This window comes from Rhinolophus sinicus, linkage group LG06 (genome assembly GCF_036562045.2).
Source record: "Rhinolophus sinicus isolate RSC01 linkage group LG06, ASM3656204v1, whole genome shotgun sequence".
Taxonomy (NCBI): Eukaryota; Metazoa; Chordata; class Mammalia; order Chiroptera; family Rhinolophidae; genus Rhinolophus; species Rhinolophus sinicus.
In genome coordinates this window covers 94,147,226-94,173,864 of record NC_133756.1, presented here as the reverse complement: position 1 = coordinate 94,173,864, position 26,639 = coordinate 94,147,226, and the positions used below count along the sequence as shown (strand labels likewise).

The 26,639-nt window shown below is 38.2% G+C and overlaps 1 protein-coding gene and 2 pseudogenes across 1 annotated transcript in view; 2 read left to right on the top strand and 1 right to left on the bottom strand.

Annotated features, from left to right (window-relative positions):
- Nucleotides 1-16,156, bottom strand: part of LOC109438842 (caspase-1) — a 38,053-nt gene extending 21,897 nt beyond the window's left edge. The window contains exons 1-3 of the mRNA XM_019718958.2: nucleotides 16,074-16,156; nucleotides 15,066-15,332; nucleotides 12,908-13,014 (exon numbers count right to left, since the gene is read on the bottom strand). Of these exons, the coding sequence (XP_019574517.2) occupies nucleotides 12,908-13,014; nucleotides 15,066-15,332; nucleotides 16,074-16,080 (381 nt within the window). The 5' untranslated portion in view covers nucleotides 16,081-16,156. The remainder of the gene's footprint in view (nucleotides 1-12,907; nucleotides 13,015-15,065; nucleotides 15,333-16,073) is intronic.
- On the top strand, nucleotides 1,681-10,498 carry LOC109438843 (cyclin-C; annotated as a pseudogene).
- Nucleotides 16,157-20,057: 3,901 nt separating the features above from the next.
- On the top strand, nucleotides 20,058-25,086 carry LOC109438841 (nucleosome assembly protein 1-like 1; annotated as a pseudogene).
- Nucleotides 25,087-26,639: the final 1,553 nt, after the last annotated feature.

The following is a 26,639-nucleotide window of genomic DNA, read 5'->3' as shown; positions in this document are numbered from 1 at the left end:
TTTTATTGTCTGGGAAGCTCTTTATCTGTCCTTTGATTTTAAATGGCAGCCTTGCTGGGTAGAGTACCCTTGGTTGTAGGTCCTGACTTTTCATCATATTGAATATTTTGTGGCAATCCTTTGTGGCCTGCAAAATTTCTGTCCAGAAATCAGCTGACAGTGGAATGGGAGCTCCCTTATAAGTTGCTAGTTGCCTTTCTCTTGCTACTTTTAGGATTCTCTCTTTGTCTTTAAACTTTGTCATTTTAATTATAATGTGTCTTGGTGTAGGCCTGTTTGGGTTCATCTTGTTTTGGATTTTCTGTGCTTCCTGGACTTATATGTCTATTGCCTTCACCAGGTTAAGAAAGTTTTCAGTCATTATTTATTCAAATAGGTTCTCAATCCCTTGCTTTCTCTCTTCTTTGTCCAGTACCCCTATGATGCAAATGTTGTTATGGTTGATGTTGTCCCAAAGTCTCTCAAATTATTATTTTTTTTAATTCCTTTTCCTTTTTTCTGTTTTGCTTGGGTGTTTTCTGCTACCATGTCTTTCAAATTGCTGATTTGAATCCTCTGCTTTATCTAGTCTACTATTGATTTCTTCTAGTGCATTCTTCATTTCAGTTATTGTATTTTTCACTTCTGACTGGTTCTTTTTTATTGTTTCTATGGTTTCAATTTTATTATGCTTGCTATCTCTTTGGTGAAGCTCTCATTAAGTTCCTTGAGCATAATTATAACCATTGTGTTGAACTGTGTATCTGGTAGCTTGCTTGCCTCCATTGTGCTTAGATCTTTTTCTGGAGTTTTCTCCCATTCTTTCATTTGGGATGCATATCTTTTTTTCCCTCATTTTGTCTGCTTCTTTGTGTTTGCTCCTATGTAGTAGGGAGACCTGCTATGTCTCCCAGTCTCGGCCAGGTGGCCTTATGTTGTAGGTGTCCTCTGGGGCACTGGAACAGTCTCTCTGGCCACCTGCTTGGGTGCTCCATAAGTGTCCCTTGTGTGTGTTGTGTGTGCCCTCATGTAATAGTTGAGCCTTGATTGCTATTGATTAATCAGTGAATTGGATTGGCTCTCTGGTAGATTGGTATGAGGTGGGGCCACATCCACCATTTATAGGCTGCTGTGTGGAGGATTTACAGCCTGTGCTAAATCTGGAGGTACATGGGAGAAGCCACACTGTGAAATGATGGCTGCCACCAGTACTGGGATAGGAATAGCTTCTCAAAAACCAGGACACTCAGAGGCCTGCTACCATCTGCTGGCTCCCTTAAGGTTCACCCACTGACACAGGCTTGTGAGGTATGCTAGTTGGGTGAGGCAGTGTTTCAGGGAGTTAGTAAAGTGGGAAGAGTAGTGTTCACCAGGTTAATGTAGATTCTCGTTTTGTTTCAGTGCTGAGCCTGGAGCTACTCAGCAAAAGTCTCAGAGCACACTGAGGTCATTTGCCTCCCCACTTGGAGCCCACAGACTCTGATACTTTTCCAAGACAGAGTGCAGTGTGGATGGTTCTGGCTGCTCTTTGAGAAAGTACCTCCAATGTTGGGCGAGTTGGGTAGGATGGGGCCCCAGGGAGTCAGCAGGGTGGAGCAGCAAAGCTCACCAGACCAGTTAAGATTCAGATTTGGACACTGAGGAGTGTGGTTACCAGGTGGGCTGGGTCTATAGTCACTGTGTAGGCCACTCCACTGTTCCATGACAGGGAATTTTTGGCAGAGCTGCTATTATTTGCAAAGAATTTTGGATAAACAAGATATGTTGAAGGAATGCCAAAAGGACTTCAAGTTTGTCTCAGAAGAATAATACTGGAAATTACAAATATTTTTTACAAACGTATCCCAGCATTAGGTAAACATCTTAAATTAAGACAACACATTACTGCCACTGCTACAGTTTATTTCAGGAGTTTCTATGCCAGATATTCTCAGAAAAATATAGATCCTGGAAGAAGGAAGGGAGCGGAGCGGAGACACACCGCACCTGCGGCGGCGGTGGGGACGCGGGTTGGAATCGCGGTCCACACCTGTGGCGGTAGAAATTCGGCCCCCACCCTTGGGTTGTGGAAATCTGCTCCGCACCTGTGCCTGTGAAATTCCAGCCCACACCCACGGCTACAGATACGCAGGATATCCCAGGACGGAGGAGAGCCCGGAAGCCAGGAGGTGGGCGTTTTGCCCTGCGTCCCACAGCGGACCCCTCCCGCTGCAGGGGCAGCATATCCAGCATTAACTTCAGCTAATAACCTCAGTTGGTCCTTGGGCCGGACAAGGAACACAGACTCCGTGCCTGGGCACCTTCCCCCGCTCTTCCGACCCTACCCCCGCCTTCCTAGAGACTTGATCTAGCCCCTGCACTAAGGAGCAGCGGCAGATTACAGAGGCGCCTTGGAGCCCCGGCTCCGGGGAGACAGGCGGGCCCAGGGAGGAGGCTAGGAGCTGGGAATCTTCCGCCCCCAGCCACCACCTTTTCTGGCCTGCGGGAAGAGGGTTAAGACAGCAGGGCTGGGAAAGAGAAGACCCCTCCTTCCATCCCCAGCCCCCACCCTTTCTAGCCAGCCTAGAGCGGGCAAACACATCCCCAGCTGCAGAGACGCAGGGGTTCCCAGGACAAAGAGAGAACACAAAAGCCAGGTGGCGGACTCTACTTTGCGTCCCACAGCAGACCTCTCCCCCGCAGAGGGAGGATATCTAGCATTTGAGGCTATTAAACTCCATACCTGGGCCCCTCCCCGCTCTTCCAATCCTACCCCACCCTTCCAGAGACTTGAACTGGCTCCTGATCTGAAGAGCAGTGTCAGATTACAGAGGAGCCTTGGGGTTTGGGCTAAGGGAAGACTGGCCGCTGGCTCTGGCCCAGGGAAGAGGCTGAGAAGAGTGCGGTTTGCCCTGGAGTAGGAGACAGAAGACTCATCCACCCCCAGATACCACCGTTTCTGGCCTGTGGGTGGGGTGTGACACAGCTGGGCTGGGAAAGAGAAGACCCCTCTTTCCATCCCCAGCCCCCACCCTTTCTGGCCTGCCTAGGGCGGGGCAATTACATCGGCGGAGGCACTCCCAGGGATCAGCAGTAAGTGGCAGATACAGCACTCAGCTTTCAGCAGCTGAGGAATTCCCTGCTGGCCACACACACACACACACAGGGAAGAGGTGCCCTAAGACTCAGGAGAGCTGGACACAGGGCTGGTGGTGCTATTCTCGGTGTGCATATGTGCCGGCAAGGGCAGAAACTGCACTGACTTTGTAAAACCTACTGTCCAGACCCCTCAGTCCCACGCATCTAAAGCTGCAGCCTCAGAGTCACTCTGGGCATCAGGTGACCGGCTCTACCTGCACAATACGCAGGGGATTACTTGGTGGGCTTAAGCCACAATTGGCGCTGTCTTTTTTTTTTTTTTTTTTTTCTGTTTTGATTTGTCTTTATATTTTTGACATCTTTGCCTGTGTCGAGTGAGGACTCTGTACTACAGCAGAGAACAACCTGGAGATTACTTGGTGGGCTTAAGCCACAACTGGCGCTGTGTTTTTTTGTTTTGTTTGTTTGTTTGTTTTTTGCTTGTTTTTTTTTTGTTTGTTTGTTTGTTTTTGTTCTGTTTTGATTTGTCTTTATATTTTTGACATCTTTGCCTGTGTCGAGTGGGGACTCTGTGCTATAGCAGAGAACAACCTGGAGATTATTTGGTGGGCTTAAGCCACAACTGGCGCTGTTTTTTTTTTTTGTTCTGTGTTGATTTGTCTTTATATTTTTGACATCTTTGCCTCTGTCGAGTGAGGACTCTGTGCTACAGCAGAGAACAACCTGGAGATTACTTGGTGGGCTTAAGCCACAACTGGCACTGTGTTGTTGTTTTTTTGTTTGTTTGTTTGTTTGTTGTTTGTTTGTTTTTGTTCTGTTTTGATTTGTCTTTATATTTTTGACATCTTTGCCTGTGTCGAGTGGGGACTCTGTGCTATAGCAGAGAACAACCTGGAGATTACTTGGTGGGCTTAAGCCACAACTGGCGCTGTGGTTTTTGTTTGTTTGTTTGTTTTTTGTTTGTTTGTTTTTGTTTGATTGTTTTTGTTCTGTTTTGATTTGTCTTTATATTTTTGACATCTTTGCCTGTGTCGAGTGGGGACTCTGTGCTATAGCAGAGAACAACCTGGAGATTACTTGGTGGGCTTAAGCCACAACTGGCGCTGTTTTTTTTTTGTTCTGTTTTGATTTGTCTTTATATTTCTGACATCTTTGCCTGTGTCGAGTGGGGACTCTGTGCTATAGCAGAGAACAACCTGGAGATTACTTGGTGGGCTTAAGCTACAACTGGAGCTATTTTTTGTTTGTTTGTTTGTTTTTGTTCTGTTTTGATTTGTCTTTATATTTCTGACATCTTTGCTTGTGTCGAGTGGGGGTTGTCGATTGTTTTTTTACATGTGAATGTATTTGACTTTTTCCTTGTTGTTATTGTTGTGCTTGGTGATTTGCTTTGTTCTGTAATTGCCCTACCAGTGCCCAGCTTAAGAGGCACAAGATTCAACATACCCAGCGGCCAACTCCAGACCAAGCCAGAGTACTACCGGGTTTGACCTACAAGTGACACACTCAGAGGGGATTCTCTACAGGCACATAGAGGCCAAAGGGCAAACCACATCTAAGCGGTCAACCCTCACGCAGCAGAATACCCTGCGTGGGCAAAGCCAAGTCTCACAACTAGTCAGCCTAGGAGTTAACTCCACCTACTCACAAGCGAAAAGCAATTAAGGATCTTCTTTAACAGGACAATATACACAACACAAGAGTCACTTTTAGAGCACACGAGGGAGAAGAACAGTAGTGCAAGTCAAATATAAAGGACATTTATTATATACTAATCCAGCAAGAACTAAGAACTCCAGGGCATCTACCTAATACATCAAAGCAAACACAGAGTCAGCCAGAATGAGGAAACAAAGAAACATATCCCAAATAAAAGAACAGAAGAAACCTTCAGAAATGGAACTAAATGAAGCAGAGGTAACCAAACTGTCAGAGACAGAGTTCAGAATACTGATGATAAGAATGTTTAAGGAACTTAGAGAGGACATCAAGAAGGATGTAGAAATCATAACGAACAACCAGTTAGAACTAAAGAACACAGTTACCGAAATAAAGAACTCACTTGAAGGAATTAACAGCAGGTTAGATGAAGCAGAGGATCGAATCAGCGACTTAGAAGACAAGTTAGCAGAGATCACCCAAACAGAACAACAGAAAGAAAAAGAATAAAAAACAATGAAGATGGTTTAAGAGACCTATGGGATAACATCAAGCGCAACAACATGTGCATCATAGGAATACCAGAAGGTGAAGAGAAGAAACAAGGGATTGAGAACATATTTGAAGTAATAATGTCTGAAAATTTCCCTAACCTGATGAAGGAAACCAACATACAAGTCCAGGAAGTGCAGAGAGTTCCAACCAGGATAAACCCAAACAGGTCCACTCCAAGACACATTATAGTTAAAATGGCAAAGATTAAAGACAAAGAGAGAATCCTAAAAGCAGCAAGAGAAAGACAGAGGGTTACATACAAGGAACTCCCATAAGACTATCAAATGACTTTTCTGCAGAAACATTGAAGGCCAGGAGGGAGTGGCAGGAGATACTCAAAGTGATGGAAAACAAAGGCCTACAACCTAGGTTGCTTTATCCAGCAAGGCTATCATTTAAAATTGACGGGGAGATAAAGAGCTTCCCAGAAAAGAATAAGCTAAAGGAATTCATTACCACCAGGCCAGCATTGCAAGAAATACTAAAAGGACTTCTGTAAATAGAAGAAAGACGAAAACAATCTATCCACAAATTTAAAAATGGCAATAACTATGTACTTATCAATAATCACTTTAAATGTAAATGGTTTAAATGCTCCAATCAAGAGACATAGGGTGGCTGAATGGATAAGAAAGCAAGACCCTTGTATATGCTGTATACAAGAGACTCACCTCAGATCAAAAGACACACACAGGCTAAAAGTGAAGGGTTGGAGTAAGATATTCCATGCAAATGGAAATGAGAAAAAGCTGGAGTTGCAATACTTATCTCTGACAAAATAGACTTTAAAATGAAGAAAATATTAAAAGACAAAGATGGACACTATATAATAATAAAGGGATCAATTCGACAAGAGGATATAACCCTAGTAAACATCTATGCACCCAACATAGGAGCACCTAAATATATAAAACAGATATTGACTGACATAAAGATGGAGATCAACAGTAACACTATCATAGTAGGGGACTTCAACACACCTCTGACAACAAGGGACAGGTCTTCCAGACAGAAAATCAATACGGAAACAACAGCCTTAAATGACACATTGGACCACTTGGATTTAACCGATATTTTCAGAGCATTCCACCCCAATGCTGCAGAATACACGTTCTTCTCAAGCGCACATGGAACATTCTCCAAGATAGACCATATGTTAGGCCACAAAGCAAGTCTGGATAAATTTAAGAAAATTGAAATCATACCAATTGTCTTCTCTGACCACAGTGCTATGAAATTAGAAATGAACTACAGGAAAAAGACTGGAAGACACACAAATTCATGGAGGCTGAATAATATGTTACTAAACAATGAATGGGTCAAACAGGAGATCAAGGAAGAAATCAAAAGATATCTCGAGACAAACGAAAATGAAAATACAACGACCCAAAATCTATGGGATGCATGAAAGCAGTCCTAAGAGGGAAGTTCATAGCACTGCAGGCCTACCTAAAGAAACAAGAAACATCACTAATCAACAGTTTATCTTCACACTTAAGGGATCTGGAAAAGAACAACAAAATAAGCCCAAAGGGAGTACAAGGAAGGAGATAATAAAGATCAGAGCGGAAATAAATGAAATAGAAACCAGAAAAACAATACAAAAGATCAATGAATCCAAGAGTTGGTTCTTAGAGAAGATAAACAAAATTGACAAACCTTTAGCCAGACTCATTAAAAAAAGAGAGAGAGGACCCAAATTAATAAAATCAGTAATGAAAGAGGAGAAGTGACAACAGACACCGCAGAGATACAAAAATCCTAAGAAATTACTATGAGCAACTGTATGCCAACAAATTTGACAACCTGGAAGAAATGGACAATTTCCTAGATGCATACAACCTCCCAAGGCTAACTCAAGAGGAGACAGAAAACCTGAATAGACTGATTACCACCAAGGAAATTGAATCAGTAATCAACAATCTCCCAACAAACAAAAGCCCTGGACCAGATGGCTTTACAGGTGAATTTTACAGAACGTTCAAAAAGAATTGTCACCTATTCTCCTCAAACTCTTCCAAAAATCCAGAGGAGGAAGACTCCCAAACACTTTTATGAAGCCACTATCACCCTGATCCCAAAATCAGACAAAGACACCACAAAAAAGAAAACTACAGGCCGATATCGCTAATGAACATAGATGCAAAAATCCTCAACAAAATACTAGCAAACAGAATTCAGCAATATATTAAAAAGATTATACACCATGATCAAGTGGGATTCATCCCTGGTATGCAAGGGTGGTTCAACATCCATAAATCAATTAATGTGATACACCACATTAACAAAATGAAAAATAAAAATCATATGATCATATCAATTGACGAGAAAAGCATTTGATAAAATTCAGCAGCCATTCATGATAAAAACCCTTAAGAAAGTGGGAATAGAGGATCATATCTCAACATAATAAAGGCCATATATGATAGACCCACAGCTAACATCATACTCAATGGGGAAAAACTAAAACCATTCCCCTTAAAATCAGGAACAAGGCAAGGCTGCCCACTTTCTCCACTTCTATTCAACATAGTGCTGGAAGTTCTAGCCACAGCAATCAGACAAGAAAAAGAAATAAAAGGCATCCAAATCGGTAAGGAGGAAGTAAAACTGTCATTATATGCAGATGATATGATACTATATTTAGAGAACCCTAAAGACTCCACCAAGAAACTATTAGAGCTGATAGATGAATTTAGTAAAGTAGCAGGATACAAAATTAATATTCAGAAATCAGTTGCATTTGTATATACCAATAATAAAACATCAGAAGGAGAAATTAAAAAGCAATTCCATTTACAATTGCTCCAAAGACTATAAAATACCTGGGAATAAATTTAACCAAAGAAGTAAAAGATCTGTACTCAGAAAATTATAAGACACTGAAGAAAGAAATGAAAGAAGATACAAATAGATGGAAACACATACCATGTTCATGGATAGGAAGAATTAATATAGTTAAAATGTCCATACTGCCTAAGGCAATATATATATTCAACGCAATTCCTATCAAACTACCAACGACATTTTTCACAGAAATAGAACATATAATCCTAAAATTTATATGGGATAACAAAAGACCCCGGATATCTTCAACAATCTTGAGAAATAAGAACAAAGTGGGAGGTATAACAATACCTGACTTCAAATTATACTACAAGGCTACAGTAATCAAAACAGCATGGTACTGGCATAAAAACAGACCCATAGATCAATGGAACAGAATAGAGAGTCCAGAAATAAATCCATGCCTATATGGCCATTTAATCTATGACAATGGAAGCAAGAATGTACGGTGGGGTAAAGACAGTCTATTCAATAAATGGTGCTGGGAAACTTGGACAGACACATGCAAAAAGATGAAGCTGGATCACCTCCTTACACCACATACAAAAATAAATTCAAAATGGCTTAAAGATTTAAATGTAAGATCTGAAACCATAAAATTCCTAGAAGAAAATATAGGAAGAAACTTCACAGACATTACCCGGAGTAAGATTTTTACTGATATATCCCCTCGCGCGAGGGAAGTAAGAGGAAAAATAAACATGTGGGATTACATCAAACTAAAAAGCTTTTTCACAGCAAAGGAAACCATCAATAAAACAAAAAGGGATCCTACTGATTGGGAAAAGATATTTGCCAATGATATATCTGATAAGGGGTTAATATCACAAATTTATAAAAAACTCACTCAACTCAACTCCAAAAAAACAAACAACCCAATTAAAAAATGGGCAGAGGACATGAAGAGACATTTTTCTAAAAAGGACACACAGATGGCAAACAGACATATGAAGAAATGTTCAACCTCACTAACCATTAGAGAAATGCAAATAAAAACCACAATGAGATACCACCTCACCCCAGTCAGGATGGCTATCATCAATAAATCAACAAACAACAAGTGCTGGCGTGGATGCGGAGAAAAGGGAACGCTGGTGCACTGTTGGTGGGAATGCAGATTGGTGCAGCCACTATGGAAAACAGTTTGGAGATATCTCAAAAATCTGAAAATGGAACTACCTTATGATCCAGCAATCCCACTCCTAGGTATCTATCCGGAGAAATCCAAAACTCCAATTCAAAAATCTTTATGCACTCCTATGTTTATTGCAGCACTATATACAATAGCCAAGACCTGGAAACAACCGAAATGCCCATCAGTAGATGACTGGATTAAGAAACTGTGGTACATTTATACAATGGAGTATTACGCAGCCATAAAGAAGAAAGAAATCTTACCATTTGCAACAACATGGATGGACCTAGAGAACATTATGTTAAGTGAAATAAGTCAGAAAGAGAAAGACAAATACCATATGATCTCACTTATATGCGGAATCTAAAGAAAAGAATAAGTGAATGAACTAATCAGAAACAGTTTTGGAAACATGGAGGAAAAACAGAGGGTTGCTAGAGGGCCACGTGGGTGGGGATAAGGGGAAGGTGAGAGGTTTTGGGAACGTACAGAGGGATAGTGGATGGGGGAGGGGGGTTCACACAGTGTGAGGGATATAAATGATAAACGTCTAAGTTTTGCTTTGTCTTGTGCACCTGAAACTAATTAAAAAAATAAATAAATAAATAAAAATTAAAAAAATAAAAATATAGATCCTGTATTAATGGCTCCTATATGTGTGTTTTTGGCATCCAAAGTTGAGAAATTTAGAGTAGTCTGAAATACAAGGTTGATTTCTGAGGCTACTTCTGTGTTAAAAACTACATTTTCATATGCCTTTCCAAAGGAACTTCCTTATAGAATGAACCATATATTAGAATGTGAATTCTATCTTTTAGAACTAATGGATTGTTGCTTCACAGTATATCATCCTTATAGACCTTTGCTCTAGTGCAGGACATGAGCCAAGAAGACATGTTGCTTTCCCTTGCATGGAGAATAGTGAATGATATCTATAGAATGGATCATTGCCTATTGTATCCTCTTTTCATGATAGTTTTAGCTTGCCTATTTGTCACCTGTGTTGTACAGCAGAAAGATGGTGTGTTGTATGGCCAGATGGTAGTTTGCTGAGCTTTCTGTGGATATGGAGAAGATTTTGGAAATAATCATGGTTACTTTAAAATAATATGAGTAGCAAAAAATTCTGATAAGAGAAAAGAGATGGCAATATTTAGTAAGATGCCAAAACCAAAACCTCCTCCAAACAATAAAGGAGAGCAGGGTCCAGATGGAAGTCAGAAATCTAACTACAGCCAATCTTAAAACATTCTGAAGAATTCTGTAATGGACCAGTTGGAAATAAACCACTGGACAAATTTCAGTAATGTCTTCAATGGAACACAAATGAAAAGAAATAGCTTGTTTCTGTCAAGCATATTGGGAAGCGATTTTAGTTTTAAACAATAAGTTTTTCCTTACCTAATTTGATTCTAGTATATAATCAATTACAGGATCTTTGTTATACATGTTTGGAAATGTTCTAAGGGGACCTAAAGACAGACATTTCAAAATTAATAGCTTTTGATTAGTATAATTTTTTTAAAATTTGTATAATAGAATTTGTACCCTTTTATAAAGCCATGAAATATGAAGCATAATTTGTTTAAAATTCTCTTTCATCATTGAAAGACCAAGAAAGGACATAAAAAGTCAAATATATGTGTTTTTTCCCCCTCCTTAAGTTAAACTTTAAAACTGTATTTAAGAAATCAAATCTTAGGAAATCCTGGAAGATTTTGGTAATGATGTTGAAAATTTCAGGAAAATCAATCAAGTATCTATTGATTTAAAAGTGTATTTTATTCAATAGTCTTAGTATCTTGCCTTGGAAAATACTAGCCCAGACTAGCAGAAAAGTGCAATATGTATAGAATATTTTGACATTTTACATCTTACATTAATTCTATAATCATTTTGAAATGTTGGGCAAACTTTTTTTAAAAATCTTACATGAAACTATTTGCATTTGATTCACTATTAATCAGGCATTTTTAAATTGGATAATTGAATAAGACACCATAACGGCTGAAATTTAGTAACACTTTAATGTTAAATTTGACTCTACTGTGAAGTTTTATATAACGTACACATCTTAGTTTATTTTTGTGTCTTAGTGTGGATTTACAATTTTTTTAACAGGTATCCTGAGCCAGGAACACAATCAAGTTTCAGGCCAGTTTGATACTGGCTACTCTTAATTCTCATATGAACATAGGACTTAAGACTAAGTATTATGTCAGTGGGACTGTGCTGTCTGTGAAACTTAATAAATTAATCATTTTTTTCAGACTTGAAAGAGAGTGATAAATAAAATTTAGAGCCATAGGATATTGGTGTACAATTTAAAACTTTTTTTTATAGAAATCAATTGTGAACAACGAGTTATTAATTGTTGACTTTATAGTATAAAACTGCAAGGATAAAAATACATTCTGCATCCCCACCTCCCCCCCAAAAAAAAAAAAATTCAGATTTGGCCATGAGCGGGGGGAAGAGCTCAACATAGGGAAGATGGCACCTACCTGCCAGCTGCATGGGAGAAAAACCCCACACAGGGAAAATGAAGACTCTCCTCCAGCCCTCACCCCACAGCCACACACCTTAGTCTACCCCCGCATACCTGTGAGCCCCCACCTACTCACCATCCCTCCACTGGAGCCCAGGTGAGTGCCTGTGAGTAGTGAGTCTGTGCACATCCCCTTTAAGAGGATATCTGGGTTTCTCGCAGCCTTCTGTCCCACCCGGGTGGTCAAATCCCCACTATTTCTCTCAGGCAGATGTTGTGGGGGTTCTTCCCAGCACGAGTACTCCAGACTGGGGAGCCTCGTGTGGATCTGGGGTCCCTCACTTATCCAGGGCAGAATCTCCACAGCCAAGATATCCCTCCTGATTCTCAACCACAACATGGAAGTTTTTGGCCAGCCTATATCCCATCTCTGCCCCTCCTACTACTCTCAATGTGGCTTCTCTATATCCCTAGTTATAAAACTTCTGTTCAGCTAGATTTCAGGTGGTTCTGCAGGTTGATCGCTCTATAATTTAGTTGTAATTTTAATGTGTTCACATAAGGTAGTAGTCACAGTGTTTATCTACTCTGCCATCTTGGATCTCCCCAACAGTTTGTCTTTTAAGTTTTGCCAGAACTATTTCTTTACTCTTTACCACTAATGGATGGGAGATAGAGAGAATGGTCAAAGGACTCTAACCCAAGGTATGATTAAAAAAGCAAAACCCCAGAATGTTGAACAGGAACTGATGTGGACTTTTGATTCAATGGTTTTATGGAATGCACTAGAATATTTTCTCTCTTTCCTTCTCTCCTCCCTTCCATTTAACCAAAACTTATCTAATATTTAAGATCCATCTCAGATTTTTGGAACACTAAAGATTACACCACCTACATCAGTCTATGTTGATCATAACAAAACTTTCCTGCCCCTTACACAGGCATTGTTTTGATAGCATCTATGTATAAATACACGTTTTAGTGTCTGTATGCAATGCATTGCAGCATTATTGTTTCATTATTGCATATCTAATTTTCTCCATAAAATGAAATTATGTACTTATAATTATTAACACTTATAGTGCCTTAGGACATCACTAAAAAAGATTATCTAGTGAAACTTTCCACTTCATTTTAAGCCACATTCCATCCATTGATTATCTCACCCTTCCAGCCTCATTTTTGCATAATTCCAGGAATTTTTCACGAGGGCAAAGCTTGAATTTGCCTATGGGTTCTGTGGATGTTTGCGCTTTTCCGCCAACAGAAGTTTCTGCAAGAGTTTTAAAACACATTGCGTAATTAGAATTGTGATATCTGGTTTACCGGCTCTCTTATTGGGCCCCCTATCCATCTCACCCTAGAAACCATTATAGAGAACCATCATTCTCTTAAAAGATAAAATAAAACTTTATAAGAAGACATCTTAGCTTGTAAAAGTTATAATTTTGTCCAACAATTTCTTAATAGAGATGAATTGAGGTCAGGCAAAAGAGACAACTCCTTTGTGGGGAAGGTTGTCTGATTGTGAGATCTACTCAAGATGCAGAAATGCATGCGTGTGACTTTCTAGGGAAGAGTAGGACAGAGATTCTCCTAATTGATTTTCTCTCATCGTTCTGCGTCTTAATAGTGCCTCAGCTGAAAACCTAGAAGCCCAGATCCATTTTATCAGCATATCCTGTTAACTAAACCTAAAATGTATCCTATATATCAGTTCCCATCGATGTCCTCCCATTCCCAGCATCAATATTCTCGCATATGGATCACTCAAATAGCCTGAATACGTCTATCTGTACATCTACTCTTATCCTACTACATTTCATCACCTTAATAGTGACCACAATGGCTGTTTAAAAGGTACGTAAGATTTCCTCTTCCTTCAGTTCTTAAGTTCATTCATTGTGCTTTCTGCCCTCAATTCAATGTCTTTGAGAGCAAAAAATATCAGTGTAAATATTCTCAAGAATAATAAATCATATACATACTCATAGATATCCATCAGACAACTTTACAACCCCTTCTCTGAGGAGACACTTGAGATGTCAGAGATTTCTCTGTCCTCACAATGAACTTTGCCTTCTGGGAAATTATTTTTGCACTGAATGAGTCACTCCAGTGACTTCTCATCACAGTTAAAATAATATCCATGTGGCTTTAACATGCCATTTCAGGACCTGTATGACTAAGACCCTGCCTAAACTTTAACTCGTTCCATTCTTGCTCAGCAACATATACATTTTTTCTGTTTCTCAGACACTCTATGCCTGTTGCTGCCTTGAGAACTTTGCACTTATTGTCCTTTCTATTTGTGGTTTTCTGGCCCTAGAACTATGTAAGACTGGCATTTGTCATTCATATCATTAGCATGACTTTAGCTGACCACCTAACCCAGGTTGTGTTTTAGTCACTTTCTATCCTAACCTATCCCATTATCATCTTTTCGTTTTTCTTTATTGCTCTTATCAATATTTGCAAACTTGTTATTTATTTTTCACTTCTAATTGACAACCCCTCCCCAATAGAGTCTTAAATCCACGCGAGTTTTTCCTGAAGTAAAATTATTTGGATTTGGCACAGTGAAATCTATGAGAAACATTACCAAGAGTTCTAATTATAAGAAAGAAAGAGAGAAAGAGAGAGAGAGAGCGAGAGAGAGAGAGAGAGAGAGAAAGGGAGGGAGAGGGAGGGAAGAGGGAGGGGGGAGGGAAAGGAAGGAAGGAAGGAAGAAAGGAAGAAAAAAGTCAGGGACAACAATGACACTTTGCTTATGTAAAAGAGATGGCATGTTGGTTCTATTATTATTGAAAAACTTGAGTTATATGTTTTAAATGGAGGAGTGAAGCATATGACCAGAGAAATGGCTTAAAAATATATCTAAATCAAGTAAGTAGAGAGGTGGGGAGAAGGAAAGTGCTTTTAATTTCTCTTCAAGAGCCTTCATGAACCACAAGAGACTACTGTCAGTGACTAAAGTAAAGGTTTTTCTTTTATTTACCTGGGGACATTAGAGCAAAATTCTCCAAATTATTTCTGTAGGAATGAAATACTATCCTGTAGTAGAAAGATACTTCAAACAAAGAGTAAGGTCTAAACATGAAGCAGAGAACAGGGATAATTTTGCAGGAACAAAGCAAAGGTGAACAGAGGAAGTAGGTAAGCCTTATCTGTGGCAAACAAATAGGAGCGTAAAGGTGAGAAGATATAAGTTTAAGAGCTGATGAGTAATCTATTATCTGGTAAGTGAAAAAGAAAGCAAATAGTAGGTGCCAAGGTACAAGGGCAAGCTGAGACATCAACTTAAACAGAATCAAGGAATCTCACCTGAAGAAAATCCCAACTTGTATGCAAGCGTGGAATTTCTCTTGCAAATATAGTCAATAAATAATTTGCTGGCATGGGATCCTTTGCGAGTCACAAAGTCAATCAAGTCACGGGCCTTGGCTATAGTTGTAACATTTCTCTTTTTGATTATTTCGATCTCCTCTTGGTTCAGCACCTTTTTGCTTAAGACGTCATCCAGCAAGTTATTCAGTGTGCCTTCAGACACTGAGTTAACAAATATTATCCTTTTTTCATTTAGTCTCTTATCTGTTGAAAACACAGAAATGTTGAGACTTAAAACAACTGAAGAAATATCACTGTGTCACCTTAATAACCAGGGTACTCTTTTATCTGTATCCCCTCTTTATTCATTAAGTATCCTAAGGAATGGATTATTTACTCCATCCAAGGTCTCTTGCATTCTTTCTAAGTCCATGGATGCCAACTCACAGAATTCTAACCTAGGTAAGTCAAAACAAGGCTGTACTTATCCAAACTGTTCTCCTTTATCTGCTTTGGTAGGGGCCCAAGGCGCTTCACCTGTGCTATTATTGCTTTTATAAATATGTCTGTGGAAATCAGAATCAATAATGGTCACTTTCATGTCATTTTCATTTTTCTTATTTAGGGACAATAGCCCATGGTGATCCTGTCACGACTGAAGTTCAGATCCTGACTGATTCTGAACTTCAGTCATGTTTGGACACTTAAGCCTTTAGGAAATATCCACAAAGTTACCTCAGAAAATGAGGTCACACACTTTCCTGGCACTTACTTTTCCCTCTGAAACACCAGGAAAACCCAGATGACTACCTGGTTTATGGATCCCCATACCTCACAACCTGAAAAAATATAGATCAAGGATGAAGGTCCCATCCTTCTTTTCTAGTTAAGTGTTGCTCACACAAACTATACAGAATACAGTTCAAAAATTTTGAGTTAATTTTATCCCCCCAATATATCTCCTAACGAAACAACCTTATAAAAGAAGACAAAACAAAACCTTACCAGCCATGGCTTCTGTGGCTCTCTTATGAGGCAGGACAAAAGCAAAGAAAAAATAAAAAGAATACTCAGAGCAGTCAGGATTTTCCTGTTGGGCAAGGCATGTTCACATCTTGCAAAATAACTACTTCATTGCATAAGTGGATGGCTATGAATATGCATGCATTTGTTTTTATTTTTAATAAGACTGTTTTCCTCTCTCAGGATTTCTTCTTATGAAAGAATGAGGTAGCATTCTGTAGGTTGCTTTTTTATTTTTTGTGATTCTTTCCTTTGCTGTTCAGAAGCTTTTTAGTTTGTTTTAGTCCCATGTAATTATTTTTGCCTTTGTTGCTTGTACTTTGGGTGTTCTTGGGGTCCAGGGTGTTGTTGGGGCCACCGCACGCTATCTTACAATGTCATCAATAATTTTGAATTAAAATCAATTGAGAAGCATTGGGGGTCGGGGAGTGGGGGGTGAGATCTCTAACTCATCTGTCTCTCTAAATATAGGAAATAACTCTCCATGTGATAGGTGCTTCCCTGCTTCTGAGGACCAAGAGACAACTTTATCGCAAGAGTTACAAAATTCAAAATCGAAAAGGCCTGTATAAACAAACTTTGCAACAATTTTACTAATTTACTACCTAAACCCAATCCTTGCTGAGATTTTTTTCTCATGAGCACCAACTTTCCTGTCAATTTCTCACAAATTTATTGATTCTTTGTGTAAAAAGTATTAATATAAAATGGTGCCTAGCTCTATCATTCCTTTGAGCCCCATTTTATTATCTGAGCATCATATTGTGATTCACACATGTACCCATATTTGTTTTTTCTGTTTCCTCCTGTTAATCTAGTCTTTTAATCTAGTGTCAATTTTATTAATCTAGTCATAAGAACTAAAGGGGGGTAAAGGGGAGGAATTCTCCCCCTCCCCCACAGTGTCGTATCAAGAAAGTTACTGCCAAGGTCAATGTCAATTAGCTGTTTCCCTATGTTGTCTTCTAGGAGTTTTATGGTATCAGGTCTTACATATAAGTATAATCCATTTTAAATTAATTTTTGTAAGTGGTGTAAGATAGGAGTCCAATTTCATTCTTTTCCATGTGAATATCTAGTTTCTCCAATACCATTTATTGAAGAGACTATCCTATCCCATTGAATATTCTTGACTCTCTTTTCAAATATTAGTTGATCAAACACGAGTAGGTTTATTTTGGGGCTCTTGATTCTGTCCCATTGATCTATATCTGTTTTTATGCCAGTGCCATACAGTTTTGATTACTATAGCTTTGAAATATAGTTTGAAATAAGGAAGTCTGATCAAAGGTCAAAGGAAGTCTGACCTTTGTCCTTTCTCAAAATTACTTTGGCTGCTTTGGATCTTTTGTTGTTCCATATGAATTAACAGGGTTAATACACAAAATATATAAGAAATACATACAACTCAGTAGCAACAACACAAATAATATGATTTACAAATTGTTAAAGGACCTGAATAAACAGTTTTTCCAAAGATGTCATATAAAGGGCCAACAGGTACATGAAAAGGTACTTAACACTAATCAGGGAAATGCAAATCAAAACCACAATGAGATATCACTTCACACCTTATTACAATGGCTACTATCAAAATGACAAGAGATAACAAGTATTGGCCAGCATGTGGAGAAAGGGAACCCATGCACACTACTAAGGGGAATGTAATTTGGTACAGCCATTATAGAAAACAATATGGAGGTTTCTCAAAAAATTAAAACTAGTACCATTACATGGCCCAACAATCCCATTTCGAGGTATATATCTGAAGGAAATGAAATCACTATCTTAAAAAGATGTCTCCACCATCATGTTCATTGCAGTATTATTTACAATAGCCAAGAAGTGGAAACAACCTAAGTATCCACGGATGGTTCAATGGATAAAGAAAATGTGATATATATTCATATATTAGAATGTTATTCAGCCAAGAAAAGGAAGGAAATTATACCATTTGTAACAATATGGATGAAACTTGAGGGCATTATTCTAAGTAAAATAAATCAGACAGAGAAAGACAATACTATATGATCTCACTTATATGTAAAATCTAAAAAAAACTGAACTCATAGAAAGACAGTCAATTGTCGGTTGCCAGGGTTTAGGAGATGAGTGAAATGAGATGTTGGTCAAATGGTACAAACCTATAAGATGAATAAGTTCTGGGGATTTAATGTACAGCATGGTGACTACAGTTAACAGTACTGTACTAGATACTTGAAAGTTTCTAAGGAGTTCATCTTAAATGTTCCTACCTAAAAATAAAGATAATTATGTGAGGTGATGGATACGTTAACTAACTTTATTGTGGTAAATACTTCACAACATATACTTACATCAAATCATTACGTGCACATCCTAAACTTACACAGTGTTCTATGTCAATTATATCTCAATAAAGCTGGGAGGAAAAGAATGAAGTAGCAGAATTAAGCATTGACCTGGGAGACTGCTAAACTGAAAATTAAATCAATGAAATTTCTTGCAAGCTCCCAAGTCCATGGGCACCTCTGAGCTTTGGTCTGCTGGTTAACTGGCCACCACAGACAGAGTGCAGATTCCAAGCAACATGTGCAAACAGGCTTTCTGCTCCCTGCCCCACTAAAACTAAGGCACCGTCTGCTCCAGAGGCTCCTTTCCACCGTAGAAGAAGACAGACTTAAGTGACTTTTCTAGCCAATTTTAACAAATTGTATCACATGGGAGCTCGTGAAACAGTTTCTGTTTATTTATTTATTTATCTTCTCAACTCATACACATGTCCTTTTTATTATATGAAATAAGTTCTATGATGTCCTTTAACTCCATTGGCAACTTTAATGGAAAGGAGTATAAAAAGCCTCTAAAATAATATTTGTCCTTGTCCTCAGTCTTTATTTCAGCAGTATAACATGAAAACAATTATGAAAGCAACAATAAGATGAGTTCTTTAGACTGGCCTGGTACCCAGCAGCCTAGAGGACAGGGAATGCCTGTTACTCGTATAGTTTCCTCTAATTGGTTTGATGGCTTCAAAGGCCACTTGTAACACGAGATCAAGTTTAATAATTTGTCTGTCTGTTTATTAGTCACTGGTTTCTCTTTAATCACAGCTCATGTTTTTATGTCGAATTTCTGAATCAATATATTAAGGACTGCAAAAGTGTAGTAAAAGGTCATTGGCCAGTGAATTATGATATCCCTGTATCCTAACCCTTGTTTTTCCACTTTCTAGTTCGATGGCCATGAACAAGTAATTTAATCTGAGTCTCATTTTGTTTACTACGAATAGGGGTATTTCATGTACCACTAATTCGTGGAGGTTTTCATGAAGAGCTGATGAGATATTTTATAGCTAGCAAGATTTAGCAAATAAAAAGACATGACTCCCAATTAAATATGTCTTCATTATTTCATGGGGCATATTTATCTAAATATTTCGGACTTACTTATGCTTAAAAGATTATGTCATTTAAATTTATTGATGTCCAGTGTTTTATCTGGCAAAACTATTAATATTTTAGGCCAAATAGTACTTTGTTGTAGGGGCTGTCCTGTGTATTGTGTGTTCAGCAGCATGGCTCACTTCTTCCCACTGGGTGCCAGTAACACTCCCTGAATTGTGACAATGAAAAATGTTTCCAGATATTACAAAATGATTCCCCCCGCCACCCATCCTCACTTTACAATGAGCCTCTCTAGATTTTGAGTTATAGTGGGTAAAGTCCCTGCTCCCTCACAAGTTGTGTCTTAGCCTCAGTTGCTTTAATTATACAATGGGGATAATAATATTCTGATTATTGCACAGATTAAATGACAAAGTTTACTTAATACATATTTATATAGTGCTATGTGCATGCACATTTAAATTATTTATTAATTTAATATAAATTATGATCCTATGGGTGATTTTGAGTCCATTCTATAGATGAGAAAACTGAGGCACAGAAAGGTTAAACAATTTACGGTAGGTCATACAGCAAGTAAATGGCAGAACAAAAATCAAACTTAGGTTATCTGGCAACAGAATCTGGTTCTTCATTACGCCAGGCTGTCTCTCAGAAACAGGGTGTAGATTATGTGGCAAGTGCCTGGCACATAGTAAGAGTTTAATAGGTTATACTGATTGTCAGAGTTAGATTAGTGTTGTTATTTTACACAGCCCCGAAAGCAGGTGCTGTCCCATATGTTTCCTTTTATACTTTTTTAACACCGCATCCTTGCAACCACCTGTGAGCTAGACAGGGCAGGCAAGTAATAGCAACTTCATCTGATGAATAATAATGAGCCTGCATACATGCCAGATAGATGAGATGAGCTTGAGTGAGAACCCAGTTGTTCTCATCCCTGGGCCAGCTCTCTCTAGTATCAAAGCCATTTCTGTCTTGAGCATTGTGCAAAGTCCTAGAAGACAAGGAAGGTTATCACTAACTGATGTTTTCTGTGTTTTTTTTTTGTTGTTGTTGTTTGTTGGTTTTGTTTTTTATTATTATCTATCTCTACTACAAAATGTGAGCCCAGAAAAGAGAGACCTTTATGGTCTCTCTGGTTTCTATGTCCACAACCTCTATAACAATGATTGCTGTCTAGAGGGTAATCAGTATATATTGTAAGATACAAATGTTTTAAGGTAAAAGAAGAGTAAATGTCAAACATAGCAAATCTGTGAATGAAAAATAATTTAGAAAAATGTATGATAATATAGGGAAATTTATTTAAAATTAAAACTTAAACCATGAATATAAAGATAGGAAAGATAAATATGAATTATTGAGTTTAATCATAATATGTTCCCCCACTTATTTTCATTCAGTATATACGTATTTATAAGGTGTCTAATTAATGTCAAGCACTGCATTAAGATCTAGGGATTCAAAACAAATTAAGTTATTGTCCTTGTCCTTAAATATTTTTACCGACTACCTGGGAATACAGACATGTGAGTTACTTATTGGTGTTACAGAATTAAAATCTGCACAAGGTCAGCAAATAATGTATGTAATCAATTGCTCCACTGCTAGATAAACGGGTTTGGCAATAGCTTTTGGGTAGAAAAGAAGTCCTGGACTATTTTGTTCTCATAAATTCAACGGGTGCTAAGACAACTCAATACAATGTTAGGTTGTAGTAACCTTAATTCACACAAAAATGGCAGGGTGAATTGGTTTGGTATGGCTTCTGTAACAAATTACCACAAATTTAGTCACTTAACAACAAAAATTTATTATTTTACACTTTTGGAGGTCAGAAGTCTGAAATGGGTGTCACTGTGCTGAAATCAAGGTGTTAGCTGGGCTGTGTTCCTTCTGGAGGCACAAGGGGGAATTCTTTCTCTTGCCATTTCAAATTTCTAGTAGCTGTCCACATTTTTTGTCTTACAGCCTCTTGTCCCTCTGACCACTGTTTCTGTTATCACATCTATTTCTGTACTTCTGTGACTCTGACTCTCCTGACTTTCTCTTCCCCTTTTAAAGACCTTCATGATTATGTAAGCCCACCTGGATAATATAGCGTATTCTCCCTATCTCAAGAGCCTTCATTATATCTGTGAAGTCCCTTTTGCTAAAGTAACATATTCGAAAGTCCTAGGAATTAGGATATGGACCTGTTTGGGCATCCATTATGTTGCCTACCACAAGAGAGATGTTGCAAAAATAAGGTAACGTAGGCAGCAGATCTTCAATAGGATGGTCAGAAGTTCTCACTGAGTAGATGAAGCTGTATATTCAATAAAACACTTTCAACTCAAGGGAAAAGACAGCTGAACTAATTCCTGAACTATCTAAATCAGATCCAGAATATTTCCTTTATCTCTAAACAACAATTTAAAAGAATTTTTGACAAGCTATAGAATATACAGTATTTTAAATCTGGAAGATGAGGGCATAAGGAAACTGCAAAGAGTGACAGTCTGGTTATTTTGAGCCCATTTTACAGTATGTTGTAAGTTAAAGAAAATGTGTGATTATATCATGATTGCTGCCACCAATATTTGCGCCAAAAAAAAGTTACAAATATAAAATGAAATACATTAAATAAAAACTTTGCAATCTTAAATATGACTTGTAAATATCACTGTGAGTTCACTGATCTTCACTTTTAACAAAAATATGTATTTTCTAGCTCTGTTTAAAAGGCCTAGAAGCCATGACAGTCTAGTAGAAATAATCACCTCTAGTGTCCAGATATACTTTCTAAATATTTTTTGCCACTAAAAGGGATAAGGATTCCTTGGAGAATAGCTGATCCCAGGTAAGGAGCAGGTAATGTGCAAAATAAGTGTGGAATGTCTTCTTGAACCAGGAAGCAAAAAAGCTCTTGTGGGGTCATGCTAAAGAGACATAAAGAATAAACTTGAGGTACTCCTACTCGCTAATTAATGATGATGAAATTTTTGCTTCAAAAAATGATATCTTCAAATTATTAAAAATCATAAATATATTTTAAAAAACAGTATGCACTAATTTTATTAAGGAGCAGGGAAAAACAAACAAACAAACAAACAAAACCCACAAAACTGAATCACTGGTTGAAGTTGCTAGAGTACCCAGTACTCTGAAATTTGATAACTAAAGAGACATGAATTAACCTTTTATCTTCTTTTTCCCATTGACATTGTATTTAAGGGTAACCAAAATAGACCTGGCACTTGATGGGAAAGTCTTATATTATGAAGAATTCAGCTGATCAATGGAATAAAAATGATGGAAAACCAACATTTCATACCTGCTAATGAAAAATATGTCATGACAGTGGCAATCAGGGAAGGCAAAATCATTACTAAAAGATTAACAGGTGTCTTTCTTTATAGGTAAAGAAAGGATCAAACTGCCATCACCTGAACCCATGGGTCATATTTAGCATTGTTAAAGCTGAGAGTCCCTCTTATTTAGCAACATCTGCTTGTGGCGCCCCCTCCTGCTCCTCCAGCAGTTTCCCTGAGTCTGGCCGCTGGCTCCCCGTGCTAGCCACTGATACTTGGCATTCTTACAATATGGCAGTCATCGACAACTAAAAATGGTTCACTTGAGCAAGATTTGGATGAGGTTGATGAAGGAGAAGAAAAAGAAACTGGTGAAGAAACAACAATCAACGCACCTCAGCTGACTGTTCCGATGATGCAAAATCCTCAGATTCTTGCAGCCCTCCCAAGAAAGACCTGATGGTCTGGTGGAAACACCAACAGGATACACTGAAAGCTTGCCTAGGGTAGTTAAAAGATGAGTGAATGCTCACAAAAACCTTGAAGTTAAATGTGCACAGATCGAAGCCAAGTTCTATGAGGAAGTTCGTTATCTTCAAAGAAAGTGTGCTCTTCTCTACCAGCCTGTATTTGATGAGCGATTTGAGATCATTAATGCAATGTATACACCTACAGAAGAAGATGGAAACCAGATGAGGAAGATGAAATTTCGCAGGCGCTGAAAGAAAAGGCCAAGATTGGAGATGAGAAAGAGGATGAAGAAAAAGAAGACCCCAAGGGAATTCCTGAATTTTGGTTGACTGTTTTTAAGAATGTTGACTTGCTCAGTGATACAGTTCAGCAACATGATGAACCTATTCTGAAGCACGGTGAAGATATTAAAGTGAAGTTCTCAGATGCTGGCCAGCCTGTGAGTTTTGTTTTAAAATTTCACTTTGAACCCAATGAATATTTCACAAATGAGGTGCTGACAAAGACATGTAGGATGAGTCAGGACCAGATGATTCTGATCCCTTTTCTTTCAATGAACCTGAATGTATGGTGTTGCCACGCATGCTAGCATCCTACCCGTCTGTCTCCTCGTACCTGCCCCTAAAGCAAGGAGAGTCTGTGAGACGGATCCTTTCAGGGACTTTGCTTCACCTTTGTGCTTACACCTTATGTCTTCCTGCTTGGCCCCAAAAAGATGGATGGTCAGCCAAAGACAGGTACGACTCCCCCCGTGGGGGGCAACCTAAACCAGGTGGAGCCGCGTGGGGACCAACAGGAGAATCCACGGGGTTCATAGAGGTGGGTACAGTCCCCCATATTCCCCTTTCTAAGGAGAGCCTCTGCTTCTGTGGCTGCATTCCTTCCCACAACCTGCAGGGTAAGTAACTCAGTGATGTGCACTCCATCTATTAATATGCATAAAGGTTTTGTCCCTTGGGGAAGTACATACATCCTGAGACTTACTGTTCAACTGCCTGCAGGCAAGGGTGATTGGCTTGAATCAGTTTCCTATTATAATGTATGGGATTCACAGATCTTGAGATTGACAAGCTTTATCTCCTTTACTTCCCCACCTAACTAATAAAAGCCATGCATAGGCATGATTCAGGGCTCAGTCCTTGAGGCTGGAGTCCCTTGGCTCCCCTTGCACTCTATTCATGGCTACTGTATTTTTTAACCCTGTGCCGCCCTCCTAGCTCCCCACAACCCTCGTCACACGGGAGGCGACAGTATGGGTTGTTCAGCATGCCAGATAGATTGGGGGAAAAAAGGGAAGAATTTAACTTTGAAACCTATTAAAAAGAAGCAGAAACACAAGAGACATGGGACAGTTCATACTGTGACCAAAACAGGTTCCAATGATTCTTTCTTTAATTTTTTTGCCCCTCCTAAATGTCCAGCAAGTGGAGATCTGCTGATGCTGAAGCCATCCTTGCTGCAGACTTTGAAATAGGTCACTTTTTATGTGAGCATATTGTCCCAAGATCAGTGTTATATTTTACTGGAGAAGCTGTTGAAGATGATGGTGATGATGACGATGATGAAGGTGAAAAAGTGGATGAGGAAAGGGAAGGAGAAAATGAGGAAAATGATCCAGCCAATGACTCAAAGCAGAATCAAAATCCAGCAGAATGCACACAGCAGGATGGCTTACCTTCTGCTTCCCAGGAAAGGATGAATTCTCATCATTTGACAAGCCTGTTTCAAGTATTTTGTTGTTTATTTTTGTTTTTGCAGCCTAAAATAAAAACATCAAATATAATTTTAGTTCTCACAAGAATTCTTAATTTTGTACTAATTCAAGTAGAAGCAGAATCCTAGCTTGAATTAAGCATTGTACCCAGTTTACCATATTGAATAAAAGGGTGCCAGCTTTGGAAGATTTGTATTGCATCTCATAATAGGAAATTAAACGAGAGAAAGAGAGAGAGAGAGACAGAGAGAGACAGAGAGAGACAGAGAGAGACAGAGAGACAGAGTGAGAGAGACAGAGAGAGAGAGGAAATCTTAAATGATGTAATTTTTTTAAAAAAAGAAAGATTTAAAAGTTGTTTTATTTCCTTTGGTTACAATGAAGGACCCAGGCCTCTATAGTTAATTCCAGTTCCTATTGTTTAAAGTACAAGTATGTTATTTACCCATGCTTCTGTTTACTATGTATTAAAATGGATAGTACTGTTTGCTTAACTACCTCATAGATGTGTTGGGCACATTAAGTTAAATTTTATGAAATGTTTCTCAACCTTATTAAAAGCTTAACTGTTTGGACTTATTTGAATCCAAGTATGATATTCAGCATTTTATTCATACCAAGGTTTGATAAATAAATTGGAAAAAAAAATAAACCTGAGACATCCCAGACATTATTTACCTTCTGATATTATGCAATATGAAGCACTCAGTGAAACACAAAAGTATTCTTGCAAAATAAAATTAACCTGAGTCTAAAACAAGATTTTAGAATTAAATTCCAGTCTACAGGAAATCTGGGGCATAGATGAACTTGTTAAAGACCACCACAGGCAAACAATAAAATCCAGAATATAGGATATTCCACAGGACAATTTACCCAATTTCTTCAAAAGTTCACCTCACTTTAAAAGGGGAGGAGTCGTTCTAGATAATATATATATATATATATATATATATATATATATACACACACACACATATATGTATATTTAAATCTCAGCTATATATAAATCTCATATATGTATGAGATTTAGATATAACCAAATACATATATATATATATATATATAAATCTCATATATATAAATCTCTTATATATATATATATGTATGTATGTATACACACACACACACACACACACACACACATACACATAAGAGATTTAGATATAACCGAATACAAAGGATATACCTGATTTGGATTCTAAGTTAGACAAACCAATTATAAAAATGTATTTTTTCAAAATAAATAATGAGCTACATCATAACCCAAAAAACTAAATAAATATCTAAGAACTAGTAATGGTATAAATGAATGATTAGATAAATAAATAAATGAGAGGGAAAGAAAAAACCTTCCTTATAGGAAACCCAAAATACTATATGTAGATACTTTTTCAAGGAGGCAGATGGTATGGAAAATACAAACTTTACAGTAGAGACATCCAGCATATACCACTATACACTCATACATACCTATACACATATACATGTATATACGTGTTTATCAATATGCATGTGTGATATATACATGTCCACATGCATGCATATGTGTGGATAATACACAGACATACATACAATATGTCACTTTAACCAAGTGATCAAGGTTAATATTACCCATGGCAGTTATGTTGATATCAATTGGCCTTCGATATGTGTTTATCTTTGTTATCTTCCTCCAAAA